The sequence below is a fragment of the Tachypleus tridentatus genome, unplaced genomic scaffold, assembly GCF_004210375.1.
Source record: "Tachypleus tridentatus isolate NWPU-2018 unplaced genomic scaffold, ASM421037v1 Hic_cluster_2, whole genome shotgun sequence".
Lineage (NCBI taxonomy): Eukaryota > Metazoa > Arthropoda > Merostomata > Xiphosura > Limulidae > Tachypleus > Tachypleus tridentatus.
This window is the reverse complement of record NW_027467782.1, coordinates 47,009,772-47,034,499: the sequence shown is the minus strand read 5'-3', so window position 1 is coordinate 47,034,499 and position 24,728 is coordinate 47,009,772. Positions and strand designations below refer to the sequence as shown.

The 24,728-nt window shown below is 34.0% G+C and overlaps 2 protein-coding genes across 3 annotated transcripts in view; one reads left to right on the top strand and one right to left on the bottom strand.

Moving 5' to 3' along the window:
- Positions 1-7,784, top strand: part of LOC143242430 (nuclear envelope integral membrane protein-like) — a 32,599-nt gene extending 24,815 nt beyond the window's left edge. For both annotated transcript variants that reach the window (XM_076485817.1, XM_076485818.1), the window contains 4 exons: positions 3,450-3,665; positions 4,816-4,940; positions 5,388-5,549; positions 5,807-7,784. In XM_076485817.1, coding sequence (XP_076341932.1) covers positions 3,450-3,665; positions 4,816-4,940; positions 5,388-5,549; positions 5,807-5,954 — 651 coding nt within the window. In that variant the 3' untranslated portion in view covers positions 5,955-7,784. The remainder of the gene's footprint in view (positions 1-3,449; positions 3,666-4,815; positions 4,941-5,387; positions 5,550-5,806) is intronic.
- Positions 7,785-7,818: 34 nt separating this feature from the next.
- LOC143242300 (uncharacterized) overlaps positions 7,819-24,728 on the bottom strand; it is a 115,384-nt gene continuing 98,474 nt past the window's right edge. The window contains exons 19-23 of the mRNA XM_076485661.1: positions 22,858-22,934; positions 11,985-12,085; positions 11,009-11,277; positions 9,070-9,227; positions 7,819-8,800 (exon numbers count right to left, since the gene is read on the bottom strand). Coding sequence (XP_076341776.1) covers positions 8,645-8,800; positions 9,070-9,227; positions 11,009-11,277; positions 11,985-12,085; positions 22,858-22,934 — 761 coding nt within the window. The 3' untranslated portion in view covers positions 7,819-8,644. The remainder of the gene's footprint in view (positions 8,801-9,069; positions 9,228-11,008; positions 11,278-11,984; positions 12,086-22,857; positions 22,935-24,728) is intronic.

Here is a 24,728-nt window from a genome sequence, read left to right as displayed (position 1 = left end):
ATTCTTCCATTTCATAGAGGGTTGACAGTAATTCGTGAGGCAGTGATCATCTTCCTGTAAGTTTGAGAGAGACTGGCTGTGGTCGATGCCACCTGACCTGTGTCCCCTGGTGGAAGCTGGATGAAGCAAGCTGGCCCTCTTGCATTGCTCTTGCAGAACATGATTCTGCCATTGTCTGTAAGCCATCAATAGACAACTGTGTGGCAGCATTAACTGACTGTATTATGCAATGTATTTCTAAAACCTCGACACATTTTCCACTATATCCTCATCCATGGTGGAATCATGTCTGCCATATGGCACAGAAGGCTAAAAATGGGCCTGGGATGCTTTTCGTAGGTATCCCACACTCTCAAACCTCATTGCTTTTCAGCATGCCCATGTACATGCTTGGTAAGATGTCAAAGCCTGAAGGAATCTTGGATTAAGTTCACAATCAGCATATCTTTTACCACCAGTTCCAAGGTCATATGGGACAAGTTTTGAAAGGTCAGTGGGCAATATAATTCTGTCTCCCTCTTGATCTTGTTCTCTGATGGTTATGAAGTAGCTGATACCCAGAGCATCTCTGATACTCCAGGTGAAAGCTTTTGCCAAGTATCTAGCACTTCTGCTTCTTCCTCCACCTTCTTAGCCATCAAGACTCAGGCAGAGTGTTCACCTCTTTCCTTTTGAGCTGATTGTCTCTATGACTATAATCATTCCTTTACACTGGTGGAACTCAAAGTGGCCCTTCATTGGTCTGGCAGTACATCGGTTGGACCTGATGATGTACACTATGACATGCTGCACCATCTATCTCCTGCTTCTCTTGATATTCTTCTGATTGTTTTTAACTGGATCTGGCAGGAGAATGTTTTTCCTGATGTCTGGTGCCAGGCTATTTTCCTACCTTTCTCTAAGCCTCTAAGACCTTAGAGAGGATGGTTAATGCTCATCTTGTTTGCTTCCTCAAATCAAACAACCTCCTCCCAGTGTGGGTTCTAACAACAGCACTCCACCATGGACCACCTGATTCGACTTGAAACGTCAATCAGAGAAGTCTTTCTCAAACGACATCTTGTACCAATATTCTTTGACATTGAGAAGCCTTATGACACAACATGGAGGTATGGCATTTTGCGAGACATCCATTTCTATGGGTTGCATGACCATTTGCTCATTTTTATTAATTTTTTAATGGACAGGAGATTCCAAGTTCGTGTTGGTTCCACACTTTCCCGTTCTTTTCTACAGAAACTTGGAATCCCTCAGGGCTGTGTTTTGAGTGTTACGCTTTTCAATATAAAGTTTAATGTCATCACTGAACAATTCCCTCTTACTGTGGCAAATGAGCTCTGTGTCGATGACTTTCACATCTCGTGTCAGTCGTCAAACATGAGGTATATTGAACGGCAGCTACAGACTGCCCTCAGTTGTTTATTAAAGTGGATCGCAACAAATGGCTTTACCTTCTCTCTCTCTAAAACTGTTTGCATGCACTTTTGTTGCCAAGGGGTTATTCACCCTGATTCTGAACTCCATGTCTCTGAAGTTGTGATACCTGTGGTCCCTGAGACAAAGATCATGGGGCTTATCTTTTACTGTAAGCTGACCTTTATATCGTACATCAAGCAGCTAGAGGTCAAATGTACAAGAGCACTGAACATCCTCTGTGTCCTCTCTTCCACCACTTGGGGAGCGGATCGATGTTTCATGCTAAAAGTATATCGTGCTCTTATTGATTGAAACTCAACTATGGATCACTGATCTATAGCTCTGCCAGACCCTTGGTCTTAAAGATACTGGACCCTGTTCATCATCAGGAACCTTAGCTCTGCACTGGGGCTTTCTGCACTTCCCCAGTTCTGATCTTATATACAGAGTCTCATGAACCTTCTTTGCATGTCTGCCATTTGCAACTGTCTTTACTACATGCTTTGAAACTTTATTCCTTACCAAAACATCCCATTTGGGATTGTGTTTTCCTTCCTTGTTGGGCCATACTTTTTCAGAACAGATGATCTACCATTGCTCCTTTTGGCTTTTGTATCCAGGAGCAGTTGGATGAATTGAGTCTGTCCTTGAATAACATTGCAGTATCCACTGGTCAGCCCATCCCGCCATGGCTTCTTACAGTCCCAATTTGTGACTTATCTTTAAGTCATTTGAGAAAAGCAGACACTCCCGATTATAAATACTGTCTGTTATTTGCTGAACATCTTTTGAACCATCCTTCCATTCCTATTTATACAGATGATTTGAAATCAGGTGACTGTGTGGGTTCTGCCATGGTTTGTTGTGGTTCGGTGGTTGCGCACAGAACACCCTCTACAGCTTCTGTGTTCACTGCTGAACTGTGTGGCATTTCTCTTGCTCTGGATCACATAGAAGCTAAGTAGTACTCAAACTGCAGTATTTATACTGACTCGCTTAGTTCTCTACTGGTCCTGAAATTGTTTCACGCTGGTTCACACCCTGTTTTCACTGGTATTCGAAACCGACTGGCCCATTTCTCTTTAACATGTACTTCTATCCAGTTTTTCTGGATACCGGGCCACGTTGGTATTCATGGGAACAAGCTCGCTGACACTGCAGCTAAGTCTATCTGCTCTGGCACTATCACTGCTGTACCTGTTCCATACATGGACTGTGGTCCTGTATTCAAGGCTCGGCTCTGTGCCGGCTGGCAGTCGACTTGGAGTGAGCAATGTGAAAGCAAGCTATTCCAAATAAAACCTTCTTTTGTAACTTCATTGATTCCTTGAGATGTTACCTGCTGTAACATCATTGGTTTGTGTGAGAAATTACCTGCTGTAACATCAGTGATTCCTTGAGATGTTACCTGCTGTAACATTATTGATTCCTACAAAAGGTTACATGCTCTAATATTGAACCAAAATAACAGTCTCAACACTGAATGTTTGCTGTAAGTTAGTGCACCATCTCTAGTTTTTTTATACATTTTGTAATTTTTCCAGGATGTCAGATTTCCAACTTGACATACTAACTTTATAACCAACCTGTATTGTTATATTTCTAGCAAGTAGTCAGATATACAATGATTAGAATTATCATCTTAATGTAAATATCTACATTAATTATGTCTTATGAAATATTAGTTAAAAATAACTATTTCTCTATATTTTTATTTTGTTTTCATTTTAATAAATATTTTACTGAATCGTAAGCCTGATCGCATTGTTATTTGTATTGTTGTTTAATTTGTGACAGTTGTGTTAAAACTAAAACCCTTATGAATGCTTCTAGAAAACTGTATTTTACACTTGTTTATTTTGTGATATTTGTGTTAAACTAAAGATCATACGAGTACTTTTATAAAACTGAACTCTAAGCTTGTTTATGTGGTGATGTGGGTTAAATTAAAGATCTTACAAATTATACTGGAAAACTGAACTCCACACTTGTTTACTTTGCATAGAAATGAACATTTTATTGATATCCTATAGAAAGCTGGAGCATATACAGTCATGCTGTTTGGCTGGTCCCTCGTCCTCTATAGTCTACAACTGGTCTGGAATAACATTCGTGACATTACTCAGAAGTATCATGTCGTCTTGTTGGGTTACATCACAGTTGCTAGTCTGATTAGTTTCGCTGTCTGCTACAGGTACGGGCCAGTGACCGATTACAGGAGTTTAAACCTCATTCAGTGGACGTTACAGGTACAAGCTGTGTTCTAATCTGATGTTTTTTTAACCAGTGTACTGAAGGTACACACATTTTGTACATCTGTACAAGACTCTACCTGTTCCGAGAGGTTTTAATCAGAATGATTATGTTGACTTGTTCAGGTTAATAATATTTGATAAACAGTATTTTAGTTGTAAGAGTATAATACATTTTTCATTAATTAATTTAGTTAAGCTCGTATGGTGTGCGCCATTCTATTTGGGAATAGAATTTTACCAATTAAAATCATGCAGTCAGTAACTGTAATCCATATTATTCCTTGCAATATACATTAATATCGTCATGAAATATACTATAACAAAATGATATTATTAAACTTTTAATTCAGAATTGTGATATGCTGACATAGTAATGAGCATCTTAATTATTTAGAAGTGTTATTCACTTGGAGACGTTAAAAGAAAGAAACTCTTATGTTCCAGACAAGGGACTTGGTCACACTGATTGTTTGTAACGTTTTCTATTTTTGCAGCCAGTCCTTGATTTCATAGTTTGTGGTTGTGAAAATGTTTTTAATTTTTACATTAGAGCTTAAAACAAATATTGTTAGTAATTGATATGTGAGAGAAAGTATTACATCAGTTTTAAAATTTAATGTAGATTAGAATATTAGTAGATTATCATTTTGTTGGCCCACTAATTCTGAATAAATAGCTGCAATTTAAAATGCTGATACATTCATGAGAAATGTTTCTTTGTGTAATGATGAATAGAGAGAGGTTTAGTGGTTATGATTTTAGTGTGAAAATGTACGTTCCTGAAATTTATAGAATTCAGAGGAAACCAACAAGTCACTGATGTTAACTCAGGACTTATGCTTGGAAAACGTGTGTCAATGGTTTTATTTGTCAGCTAACAGGACATTCATTGGACAGAACAACCATTATATATAAACATAATACTATATTGAAAAATATATCTCAACTCTGTAAATGGGGTTTCATATTAAAACGCATACCTCAAGTAGAATTATGAATATAGAAATAATGTATTTTAATGAATACTGAAATACAGTTTATCTTGCATATGAAAGAACATCAACCTAATAAATATGTATTGTAGATTACATTGTTTTACACCTGGTGTGATTGCTGTTTTAACTTAATTTTTCATTATTTCCAGTTGATCTCTCTGGTGTCCATCTTCTATAGTTCAGAGCTGAGAGAAGTAAGCACGGCCATCATCATTGTCGTTCTAATTGTATACAACATCCCAAAATCATGGATAGCCAAGGCTAAAACACTTTGGTTGGTGATACGATTTCCACTTGTTTGATAAAATTCATTATAATAATTTTTTTAGAGGAATTAACTAATTTTTAACATCATATGAAAAGTTTAAGAAATTAAAGTTTTTAAAATTCATGAGAAAACAGTGAATATAAACTGATGAAGAAGTCATTAGAGATTCTAATGATAAAACTAATTATGAAAAAATCATTTTAGGCCAGATTTAATTTAAGTTGAAATAAGGTACATCACAAAATGAGGTAATTACAAAATAAGCATCCCTGCGTGATATTTTTTGTTTCCTTTTGAAAGAATAATTTGTTTTCAAACTGGAAGAAGCTATCTTCCAAAAAATATCTAAAGATTGGATATACTGTTAATTACAGACTATTTTTATCGGTTTTATATAGAAAGATTTAAAACAAAATAACTTGCAAAGAAGTAATTATTTTTATTGCATTTCAGGCGGCGTAAGTTTCCTCCCAAAGTGAAATTACTGACTGAAGCAGAATACATCCAGCAGGCCAGCGAAGAAACGAGGAAAGCTTTAGAAGCACTACGAACTTACTGTGAAAGTCCCAATTGTAGCCCTTGGAAACTAACCTGTAGACTGAAAGATCCTGTCAGGTAGTCCTTCATCAGGAAATGAAACCAGTAGCTTTTATATAGAATAACGTTTCAGTATTGTGTTAGTCCCTACAAAACAAATTAATAAAAGCAATGTAAAAAATACTTATTGGTGGTTATTTTGTTACCTGTGAAAAAGGCAGTTGTGATAGTTTGGTGGGTTTTAACTCTCTTAATTTAACTTTCAGAAAAGACTATTCTTTAATACACAAAAAAATGTGCACCATTCTCATATTGTTAAACATTTATTTTAACAGATTTGCCAGATTTATCGAGGGTGAATCTCATTTAAGTGATCAAGAAATTTTGGAGTATGATTCGGATTCTCTGTATGCTGGACTCACAGGAATGCTCACCGAAGACGAAGACAGCGATGAAGAGGTTCTTCCATATTCTACAAATTGATGAAAGTCTGGGAATATTGAAGTGATGTAAAAATACAATAATTTAAATGAAATTAGAAGATTGTAGCAGCGAACTGGCAAAGTTTAAAGAAGCAGTAATTTACTAACTGGATATCCTAATGTGGCTGTTCAACATTGTCATTGTTTGTACAAGCTTCCAACAAATTATATAAATAAACGATTTTAATGTTTCAACAAAGGAAATGATGGAAAACAAAAATATTTAAGTACTTCTCAAAGATTGTTATGAAGCTTGTAACATAAAAACTTGTAATTCACTGAACAGACAGAGACTTGTTTCATCAAGGTTGCCATGCTACCTTTGTGCCATCAAATATTTATCATAGAAGTCCTTCAAAATTCACGTTTTCTGGACTTTATGATCTCTCTAATCATTTTTATGGGTAATATTATTTGATCATGGTTTTTTTTGTATCAGAACACAGAAGTGTGTGATTTACTGAGAGGTTTACTCAATTATTCATTGAAAGAAATAAAATGCCACAAATAAAAAAAAAACAAACTACAAAAGCAAAGGTCACAAAACTTTATGTAATTTTAACTAAAATAATTTGACTTTCTTGTCTTTAGTAGAAAGTCAGTTTTCCCAAAGAGGATAAATCAGTTTATGTGAATGTTCCATCATTACTGCTTCTGCCTTAGTTACAACTATCCGAAGTTTTGTTTCCATCCTTTCTTAATAGTGACTTTGGTTCACCCTGATTAGGGTTGTGTAGAAGTTTCTTTGTTTACTGATTATGACAATTTATCCAGTTGTCCAAACTGATTGGTTTCCCTCAAGTCCCTAACCTTACGAATGTTATGATGAGTTAAATAACTCTCGTATTAAACAGCCAATAATAATAAGATTAAACATATTTATTCGGGAAACAACAATTGTAAGAGAAATTCATTAGCAGCTTAATCAGCTTGAAGTTTTGCATTTTACTAAATGATTTCCTAGTAAATATAAGAAATGTTATTGATATGTTAATTCATGACCTTTGCCTATTTCTCCATGTTATTTATGGAAGCAGTTGTTACATCTTTCTGCTACTGAACTTGGAGAGTATATTTTTGTAACATAATGTTGAAGAATTAAAATCTGTATCATATATTCCTGCAGTGCTATAATATACTATTTTAAATGTTTTTACTCTAACGTTATTTCGTTCATGTACCTCCCAACATTTTGTGTACATTGGAATTTAGATTGTCTCAAATGGTAAGTGAATGGAAGTGAGGGCTACATTTGTTTGGCCTTTCCTTCAATCTTCTAGTTGCAGGTAGCATGAACGATTTCTTCTGTTGATGGTTACGGTGCTTGAATAACATCCTGAAGGACATAGCACGGGATATAAATCTGGCAACGAACGTGCTTGCCCTTTCGGCCATGGTGACGGTTGCTGGTGAAAAGTAGACCGACAGTTGGCAGTGGGTCCTGCTGGTCCGTTGCCTCTTTGTGAGATCAGCAGTTCAAAATTGGGTATGTCAGCTTTGCCTTTAAACAGTTGAATGCAAAGAGGCACCAATAGATAAGTATTGATAATTTTCTTACAAACACAAATGATCCAGCAGTCACTGGATGTATTGTCGGTAGTGTAAGTTTGGTGCCTTGTTGTTTTTTTAATATTATTTTGTCATCTTGGAGGTTTTTCTTTTCTTTTTTTTGAGAACCAAGTAATGACATCACACACATCTTAATCACAGTATAAATTTTTATATCTTTACTGAAGCCTTTTTTTTTTTTAAATTTAGATCCAAAAGCATGTAATAAAATATTTGATTTAGGTAAATTTTTTTTGTGAAAAATAAAATACAAGTTTATTAATTCATTGAGTCAGTGTTTCGATAGACATAAAAGTCATAAACAAAACCGTTTTGATGGCTCATTTATTGACTACTATTCAGCCGTGTGTACAGAATCTTGTTGGATGTTTGGCACATAAATCCCAGTTAAGAAATTAAACAGATCAACTCAGTTGAGATACTGTCACCTTTCATCATTTTGCATACAGTTAAACAAATGCATAACATGAACGTTTGACTGGTTAGTGTTTTTTTTTAAACAACTGACTCTTGGCAAATTTTCCATCTTAATATATTGACTCGTGCTTACAGAATGAACACTTAAGATGTGTGTTACACATGAAAATTTCCATCCGATATCGTTTTTTACATAAATATATATTTACATACAAACATTTCTAAGTATATGAGATTTAAAGAAAAAAATAACCATAAAAATGTTTATAAAATTAATTGTACAAAACATGATGGGCTAAAAGCACTGGAACTTTCAATTCTCATATGTGGTCGATGTTGGAGTATTTCATACATTCTTATTCAATAATTTGGAACTTCACCACTACATCTGAACTGATCAAAATTAATATGAAATACTTCCACAAGTTGTTTACTTTAAAACCTGTAAACACTATGTGTTTCATCAGTAGATGTTACATTTCATTTATTCAATAAATGTACATAGTTTCAGATTATAATAAATATACAAAAATAGTTGATGGAGTTATTGGTGTAACAAAACAGACTTCCAGTATGTATAATCTTAGTCAAAACTGATTGATTCTCGTTTGATAAAATGCATTGTACTACACGATTCAAAGACGTGAGAAATGTAGTACGTATTGATAATTAATTTATGTAATAGCAATGTAATGGGAGATCTGATCAGTTAACATAAGTTCTGATCCATGGCATAAAAGAGGAAACTTTAGTGTAAACACCTGGAAGGTTTGCTCGGCCACAACCCACTCCCCACGAAACGATTCCTACCAGCATGTACCTACCATTGGATTTAACTGTTAGTGGGCCACCCGAATCACCCTGCAATGACAAGTAGAATCAGTTAATATATCTTTGTTTTTAACTAGTTTCAGTTGAGTATTAAAAGTGACACAAGGAAAAAAAAGATGTATGAAGTAAATGGCATTAAAGATTTACCTGTTAACTAAAGGTTTTATGTTCAGAGGTTGTACGGCTACAAGTTGTATAATATTTGTTACAGAAAACAGTTACAACATGTAATTATGTTGTGGGAACTCAAGATAATTATCTGTTCATTATATAAATCTTGTGCAGTGACAAGCTCTTACCTGGCAGGCATCCTTTCCACCGTGTTTGTAACCAGCACATAACATTTCTTTGTAAATCTTTTCTCTTCTTCCCACACTCTTATACCACTGCTGGCACTTTTTACTGTCCATAATCTCCACCACTGCTTTCTGAAGTTTACTGGGAACAGCTCGAACTCCTACCAAACAGTGATTGTTCTAATGCTCATAAACCCAATGAAAATGAGAGTTAATACTATATAAACTGTGACAGCCTTAAATCAGAAACAAAAAAATGTCTCCTTCAAATTCTTCCTCAGGTTGGTGAGGCCATAAAAGCTCCCAATAAGGTTAGAAAGTAATGTTTCATAAACAGATGTATTAAGGCTTATTTTCTCTATATAATTCTGACATCAAAACCAGTTTTTTGCTTTTTTAATTTAAAAAACTGAGGTGTGATAAATGCATGAAATGAAACATCACTGAAGCAAACACCAAAATAATAGGCTAGGTGGTTAAGGTACTCGACTTGTAATCCAAGGGCTGCAGGTTCGAATCCCCGTCACACCAAACGCACTCGCCCTTTCAGCTGTGGGGGTGTTATAAAGTGATGGTCATTCCCACTCTTTGTTGGTTCAAGAGTAGCCCAAAATGTTTGTGGTGGGTGGTGATGACTAGCTGCTTTCCCTCTAGTCTTACACTGCTAAATTAGCGACGGCTAGCACAGGTAACCCTTGTGTAGCTTTGTGAAAAATTCAAAACAAACAAATCAAACCTAAATAATATAGTAAGTATAAAACTAGCCAAAACTTTGATCAGTTCCAACCTCTGATTAGATACAGCAGAAATACTGAATACAAACCTAAAGAGGTTATTAATTTCATTGTGTAGGTCACTGGTTAAATCACACATAAAATATTGTTCAGTCTTGGGTTCCTTACCTTAAGAAAGACATCAGATTGTTGGGAAAGGTTACTAGGATGGTACCTGTGATGGAGGGGGGTTGTTATATGAGGAAAGGCTGAAATATTTTGAAGTTGTTTTCTCTTAAATAAAAAAAGAGTTAAAGGGGATATACTGATGTGTTTTAAATTGTAAAGGGAATTGGTAATGTTGATGCATTATCATTTTTTATATTTACCAGTGGAAATAGAAGGACTAGGGAACACAATTATACGTTTTTTGCAAGGTTGGAGTCATCTTCAGCTAAGACAGTTTTACTTTTCAAGAAGGGTGGTTGGCCTATAGATGTTGTAGAGCGAGTAAATTTAAATTAGTTTAAGTATATAAATGATAATGATAATTAATTTAGTTTAGAGGATGGAATGTCCGTGATGGACATATAGGTTCCTTGTTGCTCCAAAACATTATGTTAATAAAACTTATACTCTGATCAGCTACAATAACATTAGAAGAATACTTGTACTTTGAACAGTTCTTGTATTTGATTACACATAACTAACAGAAGCATCACAGTTTTGTTACAAATGTATGAAGAATACCATTATAAAATACCACTTTTTTTTCTTCTAACAATGTAAGAAATCTATTGTTAATAAGAAGAAATAATTAAGAAAATTTCTTTAATTAAAATATTATAACAATAACTAAGATGGAAGCATACAGTTCTTAACATATGCACAAATGAAGTGGATATAACATCAACTTGTATGTTTTTTATTTATTTATTGAACCAGAACTGGTGTTGATAATATACCAGTCTAAGTGAACCAGGATTTTACTGTACCTTATTCTCTGATTTCCATTCCATTTTTGGAGCAAAGAAACATCATAATGATAAGACCATTTCTCAGATGGCCCCCAGCCCCATGTCTGTTCATAGGCTTCCTGTGAAGGATACACTGGAACTATATGGAGACTTACCATGTTTTGTTCGTCCCCAGCCAGTGACTGTTCCTAAGTTTCCTGTTAACTACTGTTCATCCTGTGGCATACACACAGAAACTATATGGAGACTTACCATGTTTTGTTCGTCCCCAGCCCGTGACTGTTCCTAAGTTTCCTGTGAACTCCTGTTCATCCTGTGGTAGACACACTGGAACTATGTGACGTTGGAGTTTCACTGGTTCTGTAAGCTCAAGGAGGGCAATGTCTCCCAGGAAGTTTCCTGGGTTATATCCTGAATAAATAATCTTTCTTCTGATATTGTACTCATCATGAGGTAACTTCTCATTTGTTGTCCTAATATCATACTCACCAACTCGAACACCAAGTATACGTGTTGCAGCACTGAAATAACAGAAGTTAGGGTTGTATCTTTATCATAATACCAAATATATATAGAGTTGTATCTTTATTATAACACTACGTATACAGGTTCAACACTAAAATAACAGATTAAATTCGTATCTTTGTCATAATAAAATTTATGCTTGAGTGAATTCAGTACAGATACTAGAGTTTCCATTTATGTCTAACTTTTTCTATAAAACAAATGTTTCTGTGTGGCTTCTATCTTGTCCTTTCTAAATTAGGGACAACTAGCAGCACTCGAAGTAAGCACCACATACATATTAATAGCTTTAGTAGGCTTGCACATACGTGTTTTGACAAGAAGTTAATTAGATCAAAATCCAAAGTCAAGGTATCTACAATGGCAGAAGGCAATTCACAGAGGGTATATACATGTGTATATATGATACAACATCTGTACATACTTAGAGGGCATATACATTTATATATATATATATATGATACAATGTGCATATATAGACTTAGAGGGTACATATGTGTACGTACAATGTAATGTTCATATACAAACTTAGAGGGTATATATTGGTATGATATAACGTACATATACACACTTATAAGATGAATACATTCATATATATGTAATACAACATCCATACACGCTTAAAGGGTATATATTTGCATGATATAACGTACATATACAGACTTAGAAGGTACACATACGTAACGTTCGTATACGCACTTACCGATACACGCAGTGGGCTGCAGTTGCCACCCATTTCTTGTGAATTAGAGCACCACCACACGATATTCGTTTAGAAAGGCGACTTTTCTTCAAAACTGCTACCTGTTAAAAGATGTTTTTTATGAAACTTGAATGAAGAATCAGAAGTTTTAACAATAAAGAGTTGGTGTTACAACAAAGCCACGTTAAGCTACGAGCCGTGACCACTGCAGAATATTGAACAATGGATTTTTACGTAAATAGTCTATAAACGTACCACTGACCCACTGGGGGATTTTAATAACAAACAAACATTAGTTTAGACACTTAAATAAGACCACTTCTAGCAATAATCTATTAAACAAGATAGATTTTTTTCTTTTTTAAGTTAAGCACAAAGCTGCACCTTAGACTATCTATGCTCTGCCACCATGGGAATCAAAACCTGGTTACTAGCGCTGTAAGTCTGCAGACATACGGCTGAGCCACTGCCGGACCAAAAATAAATAAAATGAAACCTTAATAACAAGGAAATTAGGGGTTGTAAAGAAACATGACTGTAGATACTATAGTTTGTTTGTTTGTTTTGGAATTTCGCACAAAGCTTCTCGAGGGCTATCTGTGCTAGCCGTCCCTAATTTAGCAGTGTAAGACCAGAGGGAAGGCAGCTAGTCATCACCACCCACAGCCAACTCTTGGGCTACTCTTGTACCAACGAAAAGTGGGATTGACCGTCACTTTATAACGACCCCACGGCTGGGAGGGCGAGCATGTTTGGCGCGACCGGGATGCGAACCCACGACCCTCAGATTACGAGTCACATGCCGGGCCAGATACTATAGAAATTATTTACCCACACTACCAATTCTAGACTGTAGATACCATATGAATTATTTACCCACACTACCAATACTAGACTGTAGATACTATAGGAATTATTTACCCACACTACCAATACTAGACTCTAGATACTATAGGAATTATTTACTCACACTACCAATTATAGACTGTAGATACTATAGGAATTATTTACTCACACTACCAATTCTAGACTATAGATACCATATGAATTATTTACCCACACTACCAATTCTAGACTGTAGATACTATAGGAATTATTTACCCACACTACCAATTCCAGGCTGTAGATACTATAGAAATTATTTACCCACACTACCAATTCCAAGCTGTAGATACTATAGGAATTATTTACTCACACTACCAATTCTAGACTGAAAATACTATAGAAATTATTTACCCACACTACCAATTCCAGGCTGTAGATACTGTAGAAATTATTTACCCACACTACCAATTCCAGGCTGTAGATACTATAGGAATTATTTACTCACACTACCAATTCTAGACTGTAGATACTATAGAAATTATTTACCCACACTACCAATTATAGACTGTAGATACTATAGAAATTATTTACCCACACTACCAATTCTAGACTGTAGATACTATAGGAATTATTTACTCACACTACCAATTCTAGACTGTAGATACTATAGGAATTATTTACTCACACTACCAATTCTAGACTGTAGATACTATAGAAATTATTTACCCACACTACCAATTCTAGACTGTAGATACTATAGAAATTATTTACCCACACTACCAATTCTAGACTGTAGATACCATATGAATTATTTACCCACACTACCAATTCTAGACTGTAGATACCATATGAATTATTTACCCACACTACCAATTCTAGACTGTAGATACCATATGAATTATTTACCCACACTACCAATTCTAGACTGTAGATACTATAGAAATTATTTACCCACACTACCAATTCTAGACTGTAGATACTATAGAAATTATTTACCCACACTACCAATTCTAGACTGTAGATACCATATGAATTATTTACCCACACTACCAATTCTAGACTGTAGATACCATATGAATTATTTACCCACACTACCAATTCTAGACTGTAGATACCATATGAATTATTTACCCACACTACCAATTCTAGACTGTAGATACTATAGAAATTATTTACCCACACTACCAATTCTAGACTGTAGATACTATAGGAATTATTAACCCACACTACCAATTCTAGACTGTAGATACTATAGAAATTATTTACCCACACTACCAATTCCAGGCTGTAGATACTGTAGAAATTATTTACCCACACTACCAATTCTAGACTGTAGATACCATATGAATTATTTACCCACACTACCAATTCTAGACTGTAGATACTATAGAAATTACTTACCCACACTACCAATTCTAGACTGTAGATACTATAGAAATTATTTACCCACACTACCAATTCCAGGCTGTAGATACTGTAGAAATTATTTACCCACACTACCAATTCTAGACTGTAGATACTATAGAAATTATTTACCCACACTACCAATTCTAGACTGTAGATACCATATGAATTATTTACCCACACTACCAATTCTAGACTGTAGATACCATATGAATTATTTACCCACACTACCAATTCTAGACTGTAGATACTATAGAAATTATTTACCCACACTACCAATTCTAGACTGTAGATACTATAGAAATTATTTACCCACACTACCAATTCCAGGCTGTAGATACTGTAGAAATTATTTACCCACACTACCAATTCTAGACTGTAGATACTATAGAAATTATTTACCCACACTACCAATTCTAGACTGTAGATACTATAGAAATTATTTACCCACACTACCAATTCTAGACTGTAGATACCATATGAATTATTTACCCACACTACCAATTCTAGACTGTAGATACCATATGAATTATTTACCCACACTACCAATTCTAGACTGTAGATACCATATGAATTATTTACCCACACTACCAATTCTAGACTGTAGATACTATAGAAATTATTTACCCACACTACCAATTCTAGACTGTAGATACTATAGGAATTATTTACCCACACTACCAATTCTAGACTGTAGATACTATAGAAATTATTTACCCACACTACCAATTCCAGGCTGTAGATACTGTAGAAATTATTTACCCACACTACCAATTCTAGACTGTAGACACTATAGGAATTATTTACCCACACTACCAATTCTAGACTGTAGATACCATATGAATTATTTACCCACACTACCAATTCTAGACTGTAGATACTATAGAAATTACTTACCCACACTACCAATTCTAGACTGTAGATACTATAGAAATTATTTACCCACACTACCAATTCCAGGCTGTAGATACTGTAGAAATTATTTACCCACACTACCAATTCTAGACTGTAGATACTATAGAAATTATTTACCCACACTACCAATTCTAGACTGTAGATACCATATGAATTATTTACCCACACTACCAATTCTAGACTGTAGATACCATATGAATTATTTACCCACACTACCAATTCTAGACTGTAGATACTATAGAAATTATTTACCCACACTACCAATTCTAGACTGTAGATACTATAGAAATTATTTACCCACACTACCAATTCCAGGCTGTAGATACTGTAGAAATTATTTACCCACACTACCAATTCTAGACTCTAGATACTATAGAAATTATTTACCCACACTACCAATTCTAGACTGTAGATACTATAGAAATTATTTACCCACACTACCAATTCTAGACTGTAGATACTATAGAAATTATTTACTCACACTACAAATTCCAGACTGTAGATACTATAGAAATTATTTACTCACACTACCAATTCTAGACTGTAGACACTATAGGAATTATTTACTCACACTACCAATTCTAGACTGTAGACACTATAGGAATTATTTACCCACACTACCAATTCTAGACTGTAGATACTATAGAAATTATTTACTCACACTACCAATTATAGACTGTAGATACTATAGAAATTTTTTACCCACACTACCAATTATAGACTGTAGATACTATAGAAATTATTTACTCACACTACCAATTATAGACTGTAGATACTATAGAAATTATTTACTCACACTACCAATTCTAGACTGTAGATACTATAGGAATTATTTACTCACACTACCAATTCTAGACTGTAGACACTACAGGAATTATTTACTCACACTACCAATTCTAGACTGTAGACACTATAGGAATTATTTACCCACACTACCAATTCTAGACTGTAGATACTATAGGAATTATTTACTCACACTACCAATTCTAGACTGTAGATACTATAGAAATTACTTACCCACACTACCAATTCTAGACTGTAGATACTATAGAAATTATTTACCCACACTACCAATTCCAGGCTGTAGATACTGTAGAAATTATTTACCCACACTACCAATTCTAGACTGTAGATACTATAGAAATTATTTACCCACACTACCAATTCTAGACTGTAGATACCATATGAATTATTTACCCACACTACCAATTCTAGACTGTAGATACCATATGAATTATTTACCCACACTACCAATTCTAGACTGTAGATACTATAGAAATTATTTACCCACACTACCAATTCTAGACTGTAGATACTATAGAAATTATTTACCCACACTACCAATTCCAGGCTGTAGATACTGTAGAAATTATTTACCCACACTACCAATTCTAGACTGTAGATACTATAGAAATTATTTACCCACACTACCAATTCTAGACTGTAGATACTATAGAAATTATTTACCCACACTACCAATTCTAGACTGTAGATACTATAGAAATTATTTACTCACACTACAAATTCCAGACTGTAGATACTATAGAAATTATTTACTCACACTACCAATTCTAGACTGTAGACACTATAGGAATTATTTACTCACACTACCAATTCTAGACTGTAGACACTATAGGAATTATTTACCCACACTACCAATTCTAGACTGTAGATACTATAGAAATTATTTACTCACACTACCAATTATAGACTGTAGATACTATAGAAATTTTTTACCCACACTACCAATTATAGACTGTAGATACTATAGAAATTATTTACTCACACTACCAATTATAGACTGTAGATACTATAGAAATTATTTACTCACACTACCAATTCTAGACTGTAGATACTATAGGAATTATTTACTCACACTACCAATTCTAGACTGTAGACACTACAGGAATTATTTACTCACACTACCAATTCTAGACTGTAGACACTATAGGAATTATTTACCCACACTACCAATTCTAGACTGTAGATACTATAGAAATTATTTACTCACACTACCAATTCTAGACTGTAGATACTATAGGAATTATTTACTCACACTACCAATTCTAGACTGTAGATACTATAGGAATTATTTACTCACACTACCAATTCTAGACTGTAGACACTATAGGAATTATTTACCCACACTACCAATTCTAGACTGTAGATACTATAGAAATTATTTACTCACACTACCAATTCTAGACTGTAGACACTATAGGAATTATTTTACCCACACTACCAATTATAGACTGTAGATACTATAGAAATTATTTACCTCACTACCAATTATAGACTGTAGATACTATAGAAATTATTTACTCACACTACCAATTATAGACTGTAGATACTATAGGAATTATTTACTCACACTACCAATTCTAGACTGTAGACACTATAGGAATTATTTACCCACACTACCAATTATAGACTGTAGATACTATAGAAATTATTTACTCACACTACCAATTATAGACTGTAGATACTATAGAAATTATTTACTCACACTACCAATTATAGACTGTAGATACTATAGAAATTATTTACTCACACTACCAATTCTAGACTGTAGATACTATAGAAATTATTTACTCACACTACCAATTCTAGACTGTAGATACTATAGGAATTATTTACTCACACTACCAATTCTAGACTGTAGATACTATAGGAATTATTTACTCACACTACCAATTCTAGACTGTAGACACTATAGGAATTATTTACCCACACTACCAATTCTAGACTGTAGATACTATAGAAATTATTTACTCACACTACAAATTCCAGACTGTAGATACTATAGAAATTATTTACTCACACTACCAATTCTAGACTGTAGATACTATAGGAATTATTTACTCACACTACCAATTCTAGACTGTAGACACTATAGGAATTATTTACCCACACTACCAATTCTAGACTGTAGATACTATAGAAATTATTTACTCACACTACCAATTATAGACTGTAGATACTATAGAAATTTTTTACCCACACTACCAATTATAGACTGTAGATACTATAGAAATTATTTACTCACACTACCAATTATAGACTGTAGATACTATAGAAATTATTTACTCACACTACCAATTCTAGACTGTAGATACTATAGGAATTATTTACTCACACTACCAATTCTAGACTGTAGATACTATAGGAATTATTTACCCATACTACCAATTCTAGACTGTAGATACTATAGAAATTATTTACTCACACTACCAATTCTAGACTGTAGACACTACAGGAATTATTTACTCACACTACCAATTCTAGACTGTAGACACTATAGGAATTATTTACCCACACTACCAATTCTAGACTGTAGATACTATAGAAATTATTTACTCACACTACCAATTCTAGACTGTAGATACTATAGGAATTATTTACTCACACTACCAATTCTAGACTGTAGATACTATAGGAATTATTTACTCACACTACCAATTCTAGACTGTAGACACTATAGGAATTATTTACCCACACTACCAATTCTAGACTGTAGATACTATAGAAATTATTTACTCACACTACCAATTCTAGACTGTAGACACTATAGGAATTATTTACCCACACTACCAATTATAGACTGTAGATACTATAGAAATTATTTACTCTCACTACCAATTATAGACTGTAGATACTATAGAAATTATTTACTCACACTACCAATTATAGACTGTAGATACTATAGGAATTATTTACTCACACTACCAATTCTAGACTGTAGACACTATAGGAATTATTTACCCACACTACCAATTATAGACTGTAGATACTATAGAAATTATTTACTCACACTACCAATTATAGACTGTAGATACTATAGAAATTATTTACTCACACTACCAATTATAGACTGTAGATACTATAGAAATTATTTACTCACACTACCAATTCTAGACTGTAGATACTATAGAAATTATTTACTCACACTACCAATTCTAGACTGTAGATACTATAGGAATTATTTACTCACACTACCAATTCTAGACTGTAGATACTATAGGAATTATTTACTCACACTACCAATTCTAGACTGTAGACACTATAGGAATTATTTACCCACACTACCAATTCTAGACTGTAGATACTATAGAAATTATTTACTCACACTACCAATTCTAGACTGTAGACACTATAGGAATTATTTACCCACACTACCAATTATAGACTGTAGATACTATAGAAATTATTTACTCTCACTACCAATTATAGACTGTAGATACTATAGAAATTATTTACTCACACTACCAATTATAGACTGTAGATACTATAGGAATTATTTACTCACACTACCAATTATAGACTGTAGACACTATAGGAATTATTTACCCACACTACCAATTATAGACTGTAGATACTATAGAAATTATTTACTCACACTACCAATTATAGACTGTAGATACTATAGAAATTATTTACTCACACTACCAATTATAGACTGTAGATACTATAGGAATTATTTACTCACACTACCAATTCCAGACTGTAGACACTATAGGAATTATTTACCCACACTACCAATTCTAGACTGTAGATACTATAGAAATTATTTACTCACACTACCAATTCTAGACTGTAGATACTATAGAAATTATTTACTCACACTACCAATTCTAGACTGTAGATACTATAAAAATTATTTACCCACACTACCAATTCTAGACTGTAGACACTATAGGAATTATTTACCCACACTACCAATTATAGACTGTAGATACTATAGAAATTATTTACTCACACTACCAATTCTAGACTGTAGATACTATAGAAATTATTTACTCACACTACCAATTCTAGACTGTAGATACTATAGGAATTATTTACTCACACTACCAATTCTAGACTGTAGATACTATATGAATTATTTACTCACACTACCAATTCTAGACTGTAAATACTATAGAAATTATTTACTCACACTACCAATTCTAGACTGTAGATACTATAGAAATTATTTACTCACACTACCAATTCTAGACTGTAGATACTATATGAATTATTTACCCACACTACCAATTCTAGACTGTAAATACTATAGAAATTATTTACTCACACTACCAATTCTAGACTGTAGATATTATAGAAATTATTTACTCACACTACCAATTCTAGACTGTAGATACTATAGGAATTATTTACCCACACTACCAATTCTAGACTGTTGATACCATATGAATTATTTACCCACACTACCAATTCTAGACTGTAGATACCATATGAATTATTTACCCACACTACCAATTCTAGACTGTAGATACTATAGGAATTATTTACTCACACTACCAATTCTAGACTGTAGATACTATAGGAATTATTTACTCACACTACCAATTCTAGACTGTAGATACTATAGGAATTATTTACTCACACTACCAATTCTAGACTGTAGATACTATAGAAATTATTTACTCACACTACCAATTCTAGACTGTAGATATTATAGAAATTATTTACTCACACTACCAATTCTAGACTGTAGATACTATAGGAATTATTTACCCACACTACCAATTCTAGACTGTTGATACCATATGAATTATTTACCCACACTACCAATTCTAGACTGTAGATACCATATGAATTATTTACCCACACTACCAATTCTAGACTGTAGATACTATAGGAATTATTTACTCACACTACCAATTCTAGACTGTAGATACTATAGGAATTATTTACTCACACTACCAATTCTAGACTGTAGATACTATAGAAATTATTTACCCACACTACCAATTCCAGGCTGTAGATACTATAGGAATTATTTACTCACACTACCAATTCTAGACTGTAGATACCATAGGAATTATTTACTCACACTACCAATTCTGGACTGTATATACTATAGGAATTATTTACTCACACTACCAATTCTAGACTGTAGATACTATAGAAATTATTTACTCACACTACCAATTCTAGACTGTAGATATTATAGAAATTATTTACTCACACTACCAATTCTAGACTGTAGATACTATAGGAATTATTTACCCACACTACCAATTCTAGACTGTTGATACCATATGAATTATTTACCCACACTACCAATTCTAGACTGTAGATACCATATGAATTATTTACCCACACTACCAATTCTAGACTGTAGATACTATAGGAATTATTTACTCACACTACCAATTCTAGACTGTAGATACTATAGAAATTATTTACCCACACTACCAATTCCAGGCTGTAGATACTATAGGAATTATTTACTCACACTACCAATTCTAGACTGTAGATACCATAGGAATTATTTACTCACACTACCAATTCTAGACTGTAGATACTGTAGAAATTATTTACCCACACTACCAATTCTAGACTGTAGATACTATATGAATTATTTACCCACACTACCAATTCTAGACTGTAGATACTATAGGAATTATTTACCCACACTACCAATTCTAGACTGTAGTTACTATAGAAATTATTTGCTCACACTACCAATTCCATTTTTACTCCAAATTCAATTCCTGGTAACAAGATGAAGACGAAATAGTATTTTCTGTTAGCAAACTGTATACTCGAGTTTGCTAGTTGTGAAACCAACTTGAAACAGATTCATTCAATAACTCACAAAATACTATTTGATATCACTGCACAACAAAGTTTTTGCTTCTTGAAAACTGTTGGATGTACCTTATAGATTGTTGGCTGCTGATCACGAAAATCACATCCAAATTTGCTCATCACGTGCCGTTTCATCGAAATCTTCAGTTTTGCTACAATGGAAAAACGATATCAGGTCAACTGGAATCCGCCAATGCTTGCTGATTACTGTTGGACACTGCAACGTGATGCACCGGACATTGAATACAAATGAAAATCAGGAGCAAAACACTTTTAATTATGTTGAACTTAATAGCGTATTAGAAACATAAACGCAATTAAATACGTTGTTGCCGGTAAACAGTTAACTATCTATTTCTCAGAGTTCCTACGCGATGAAGCAAAACCAAAACTATATTTGTGCATACCCACCAGGTACCTGTAACAATCAGCAAAAACCTTTTCAGGAAGCAAAACTTTTCAAAGAAATTGTTGTGCAGTGTATTCTTACCTTAAATTACACTTAGAACTTTCTAAGCGTTGAAAGTTAAAAATATATTTCCCGACATTTAATTTAACGACATTATAAATTCGTTCGTGCTATAAGTAAGTGGGCCTAGCGCCAGGTTTTTTGTGAACCTGTTCCTACACTCATATGGTGACTCTTGTAAATCATAGTTGAGCTTTATAAGAAATAAAAAGGCCAAAACTTCCTACTATAACTACAACACAGTGTATGCACATATAGTACAGTTTTAAGCTGATGTACTGACAGACCGACCGGCTAACGACAATTTTTGTAGTACTCCACCCTCTATGGCTAATCCATAAGTTTTAAAGTTTATAACGATACAATCCAGTTGTCGATATCTATTGTGGGCACAACACTGATAACTTTGCTCTTAGTAACAAAAAAAGCAAACTGTTTTTTGTTCTTACACCATCAAATGTTTCTCTCAACAAATATTCTGGACCTCACGTCAAATCCAGATAGCATTCAGGAAATTTCTAGGTAACACACATTATTACTACGTCATGGCTAGCTGGTTCATGTCCAGCAAGTAATATTAAAACATAGTTCACAAAACTATGTATCATTACTTTAATAAAACTTCGCGACGCTTAATATGAAATATAAAAAGCGTAGGCCTACCTGCCAAGGGACTTCGCCAAATTTTGCATCGTCGCCTCCAATGATTTTCGAACCTCGTAAATATGTTTTTCCGCACACTAAAAGCATAAACACATGACATTACTTATAACCAGTGTAACTTTAAGATAATTCACGTTTATTATCGCCTACTTACGTAATTAAAACCAAAAAGAAGCCTTTTTAAATCTGAATTAGTAATCACTAAATTAATACCATATTTTACGTCTTGTAAGACGCTTCACCGTGGAAGACGCATTTTAATTTTAGAAAGACATTCCTAAAAACAAATATTTTGACTCAGTAACCAACACCTTGATGTAACCTTGACATTTATTCACCCTTTGTGAGTAAATATAGTCAAATACATTATATTCTTCACTGTATATCGACAATATTCGTTATTGGATGTTTTATGCTATTTGAAATACTTTATGAAATGAAATTACGATCTGTATGAGAGGCCGTTTTAAGTAGACCCTTAGCTGACCTCTTGCCTTAAACCATCATTTTTGTCTTGGAAGACGCGTGGGAATTTTTCGATTTGTTTTTAAAGAAAACAATGGGTCTTACAAGGCGTAAAATACGGTAGTTAACTTTACTTTTGTGTTTTGTTGGTATTAATAAGATTCAAAGCCATGGTGTTTTATACTACCTGCTTAAAAAGAAAGCTATTTTATTTTAGAAAAAAAGGTGTTACACTGATTACTTACGTTTTTCTCTTATTCTAGAAATCTAAAAATTGAAGTTAAAATAAGTATACATTCCAAACTTTCTAAACGGATTTTTAAAGTTTAACGCTGAACTTAGAAATTATGTATAGTTTGTTGAATTTCGTGCAAAACTACTCGAGGGCTATCAGCTCTAACTGAACTTAATTTAGAAATGATAGAGTAGATACAAGAAAGCTAGTTAACACCGCCCACTAATTCTTGGGCTAATCTTTTACCAGGGAATAATGTGATTGACCGTCAGGGGCGTAGATCCTGGGGAGATGGAGGGTATATATCCCCCCTTCACTTTAGGTGGGGGTATGGTGCATACAATTATCCCCCCCTACAGTTTGGTCTGTTGAATTGTTTTGTTGCATCACAGGCCTTCAAATTGTGTGTTTGTTCTAGTGATTCTCGTGTTCTTATCAATTGAATTACATAATTAGGCCTAGATGTAGGATTTTTCAGTTGCCGAAATGTACATCTTTAATATAGGCGTGCTTCTGAGGTTTTCGATCTAAGCGATAGTTCGTAAGTATCAGTCAGTTGGCCTAAGTATACATGTAAGTATCGTGGCAAAAAGATTACTCTGTGACTGCATGTTTACAGCTTTCAGGTTCACATAATCAGAGATTACCAATTTGCAAATTGAACAGTCCACATAAGTGGTTGCAAAAATCATCCCCCCCCATCGGATGTAAAAAATCTACTCCCCTGTTGACCGTCATATTACAACGCCCACATAGGTGGAAGGGTGTAACATGTTTGGTTACGATCACGACTTGAGCATCTAAACCAATCGTCCACGCAAGGCTATGTGTATTTATATCATCATCTGTGCTGAAGAGTGCATGACAAAGACTTAGAAATTACTGTTTTAGGCGTTACGGGAAACCTCTTAGGACGCGTATACTTTCTATTTCACGTGCTAGCTTTACGTTATCAATCATGAAAAGGTTGATTTTAAGGCATATTTTACTTTAAAGTGGACATTACAAGAAAGGTCTCCTGGTGTTTACGACTCAATTTTGCTCGGCTACTGTTCAAGAAGAAAAAAACCACAAATCTTGCCAAATACTTTGTGAAGAATATCCAAATGTTAATAGTTATTATTTTTAAGGACACATAAAAAAAAACGTTTTAATGCGGTGACAACATAAC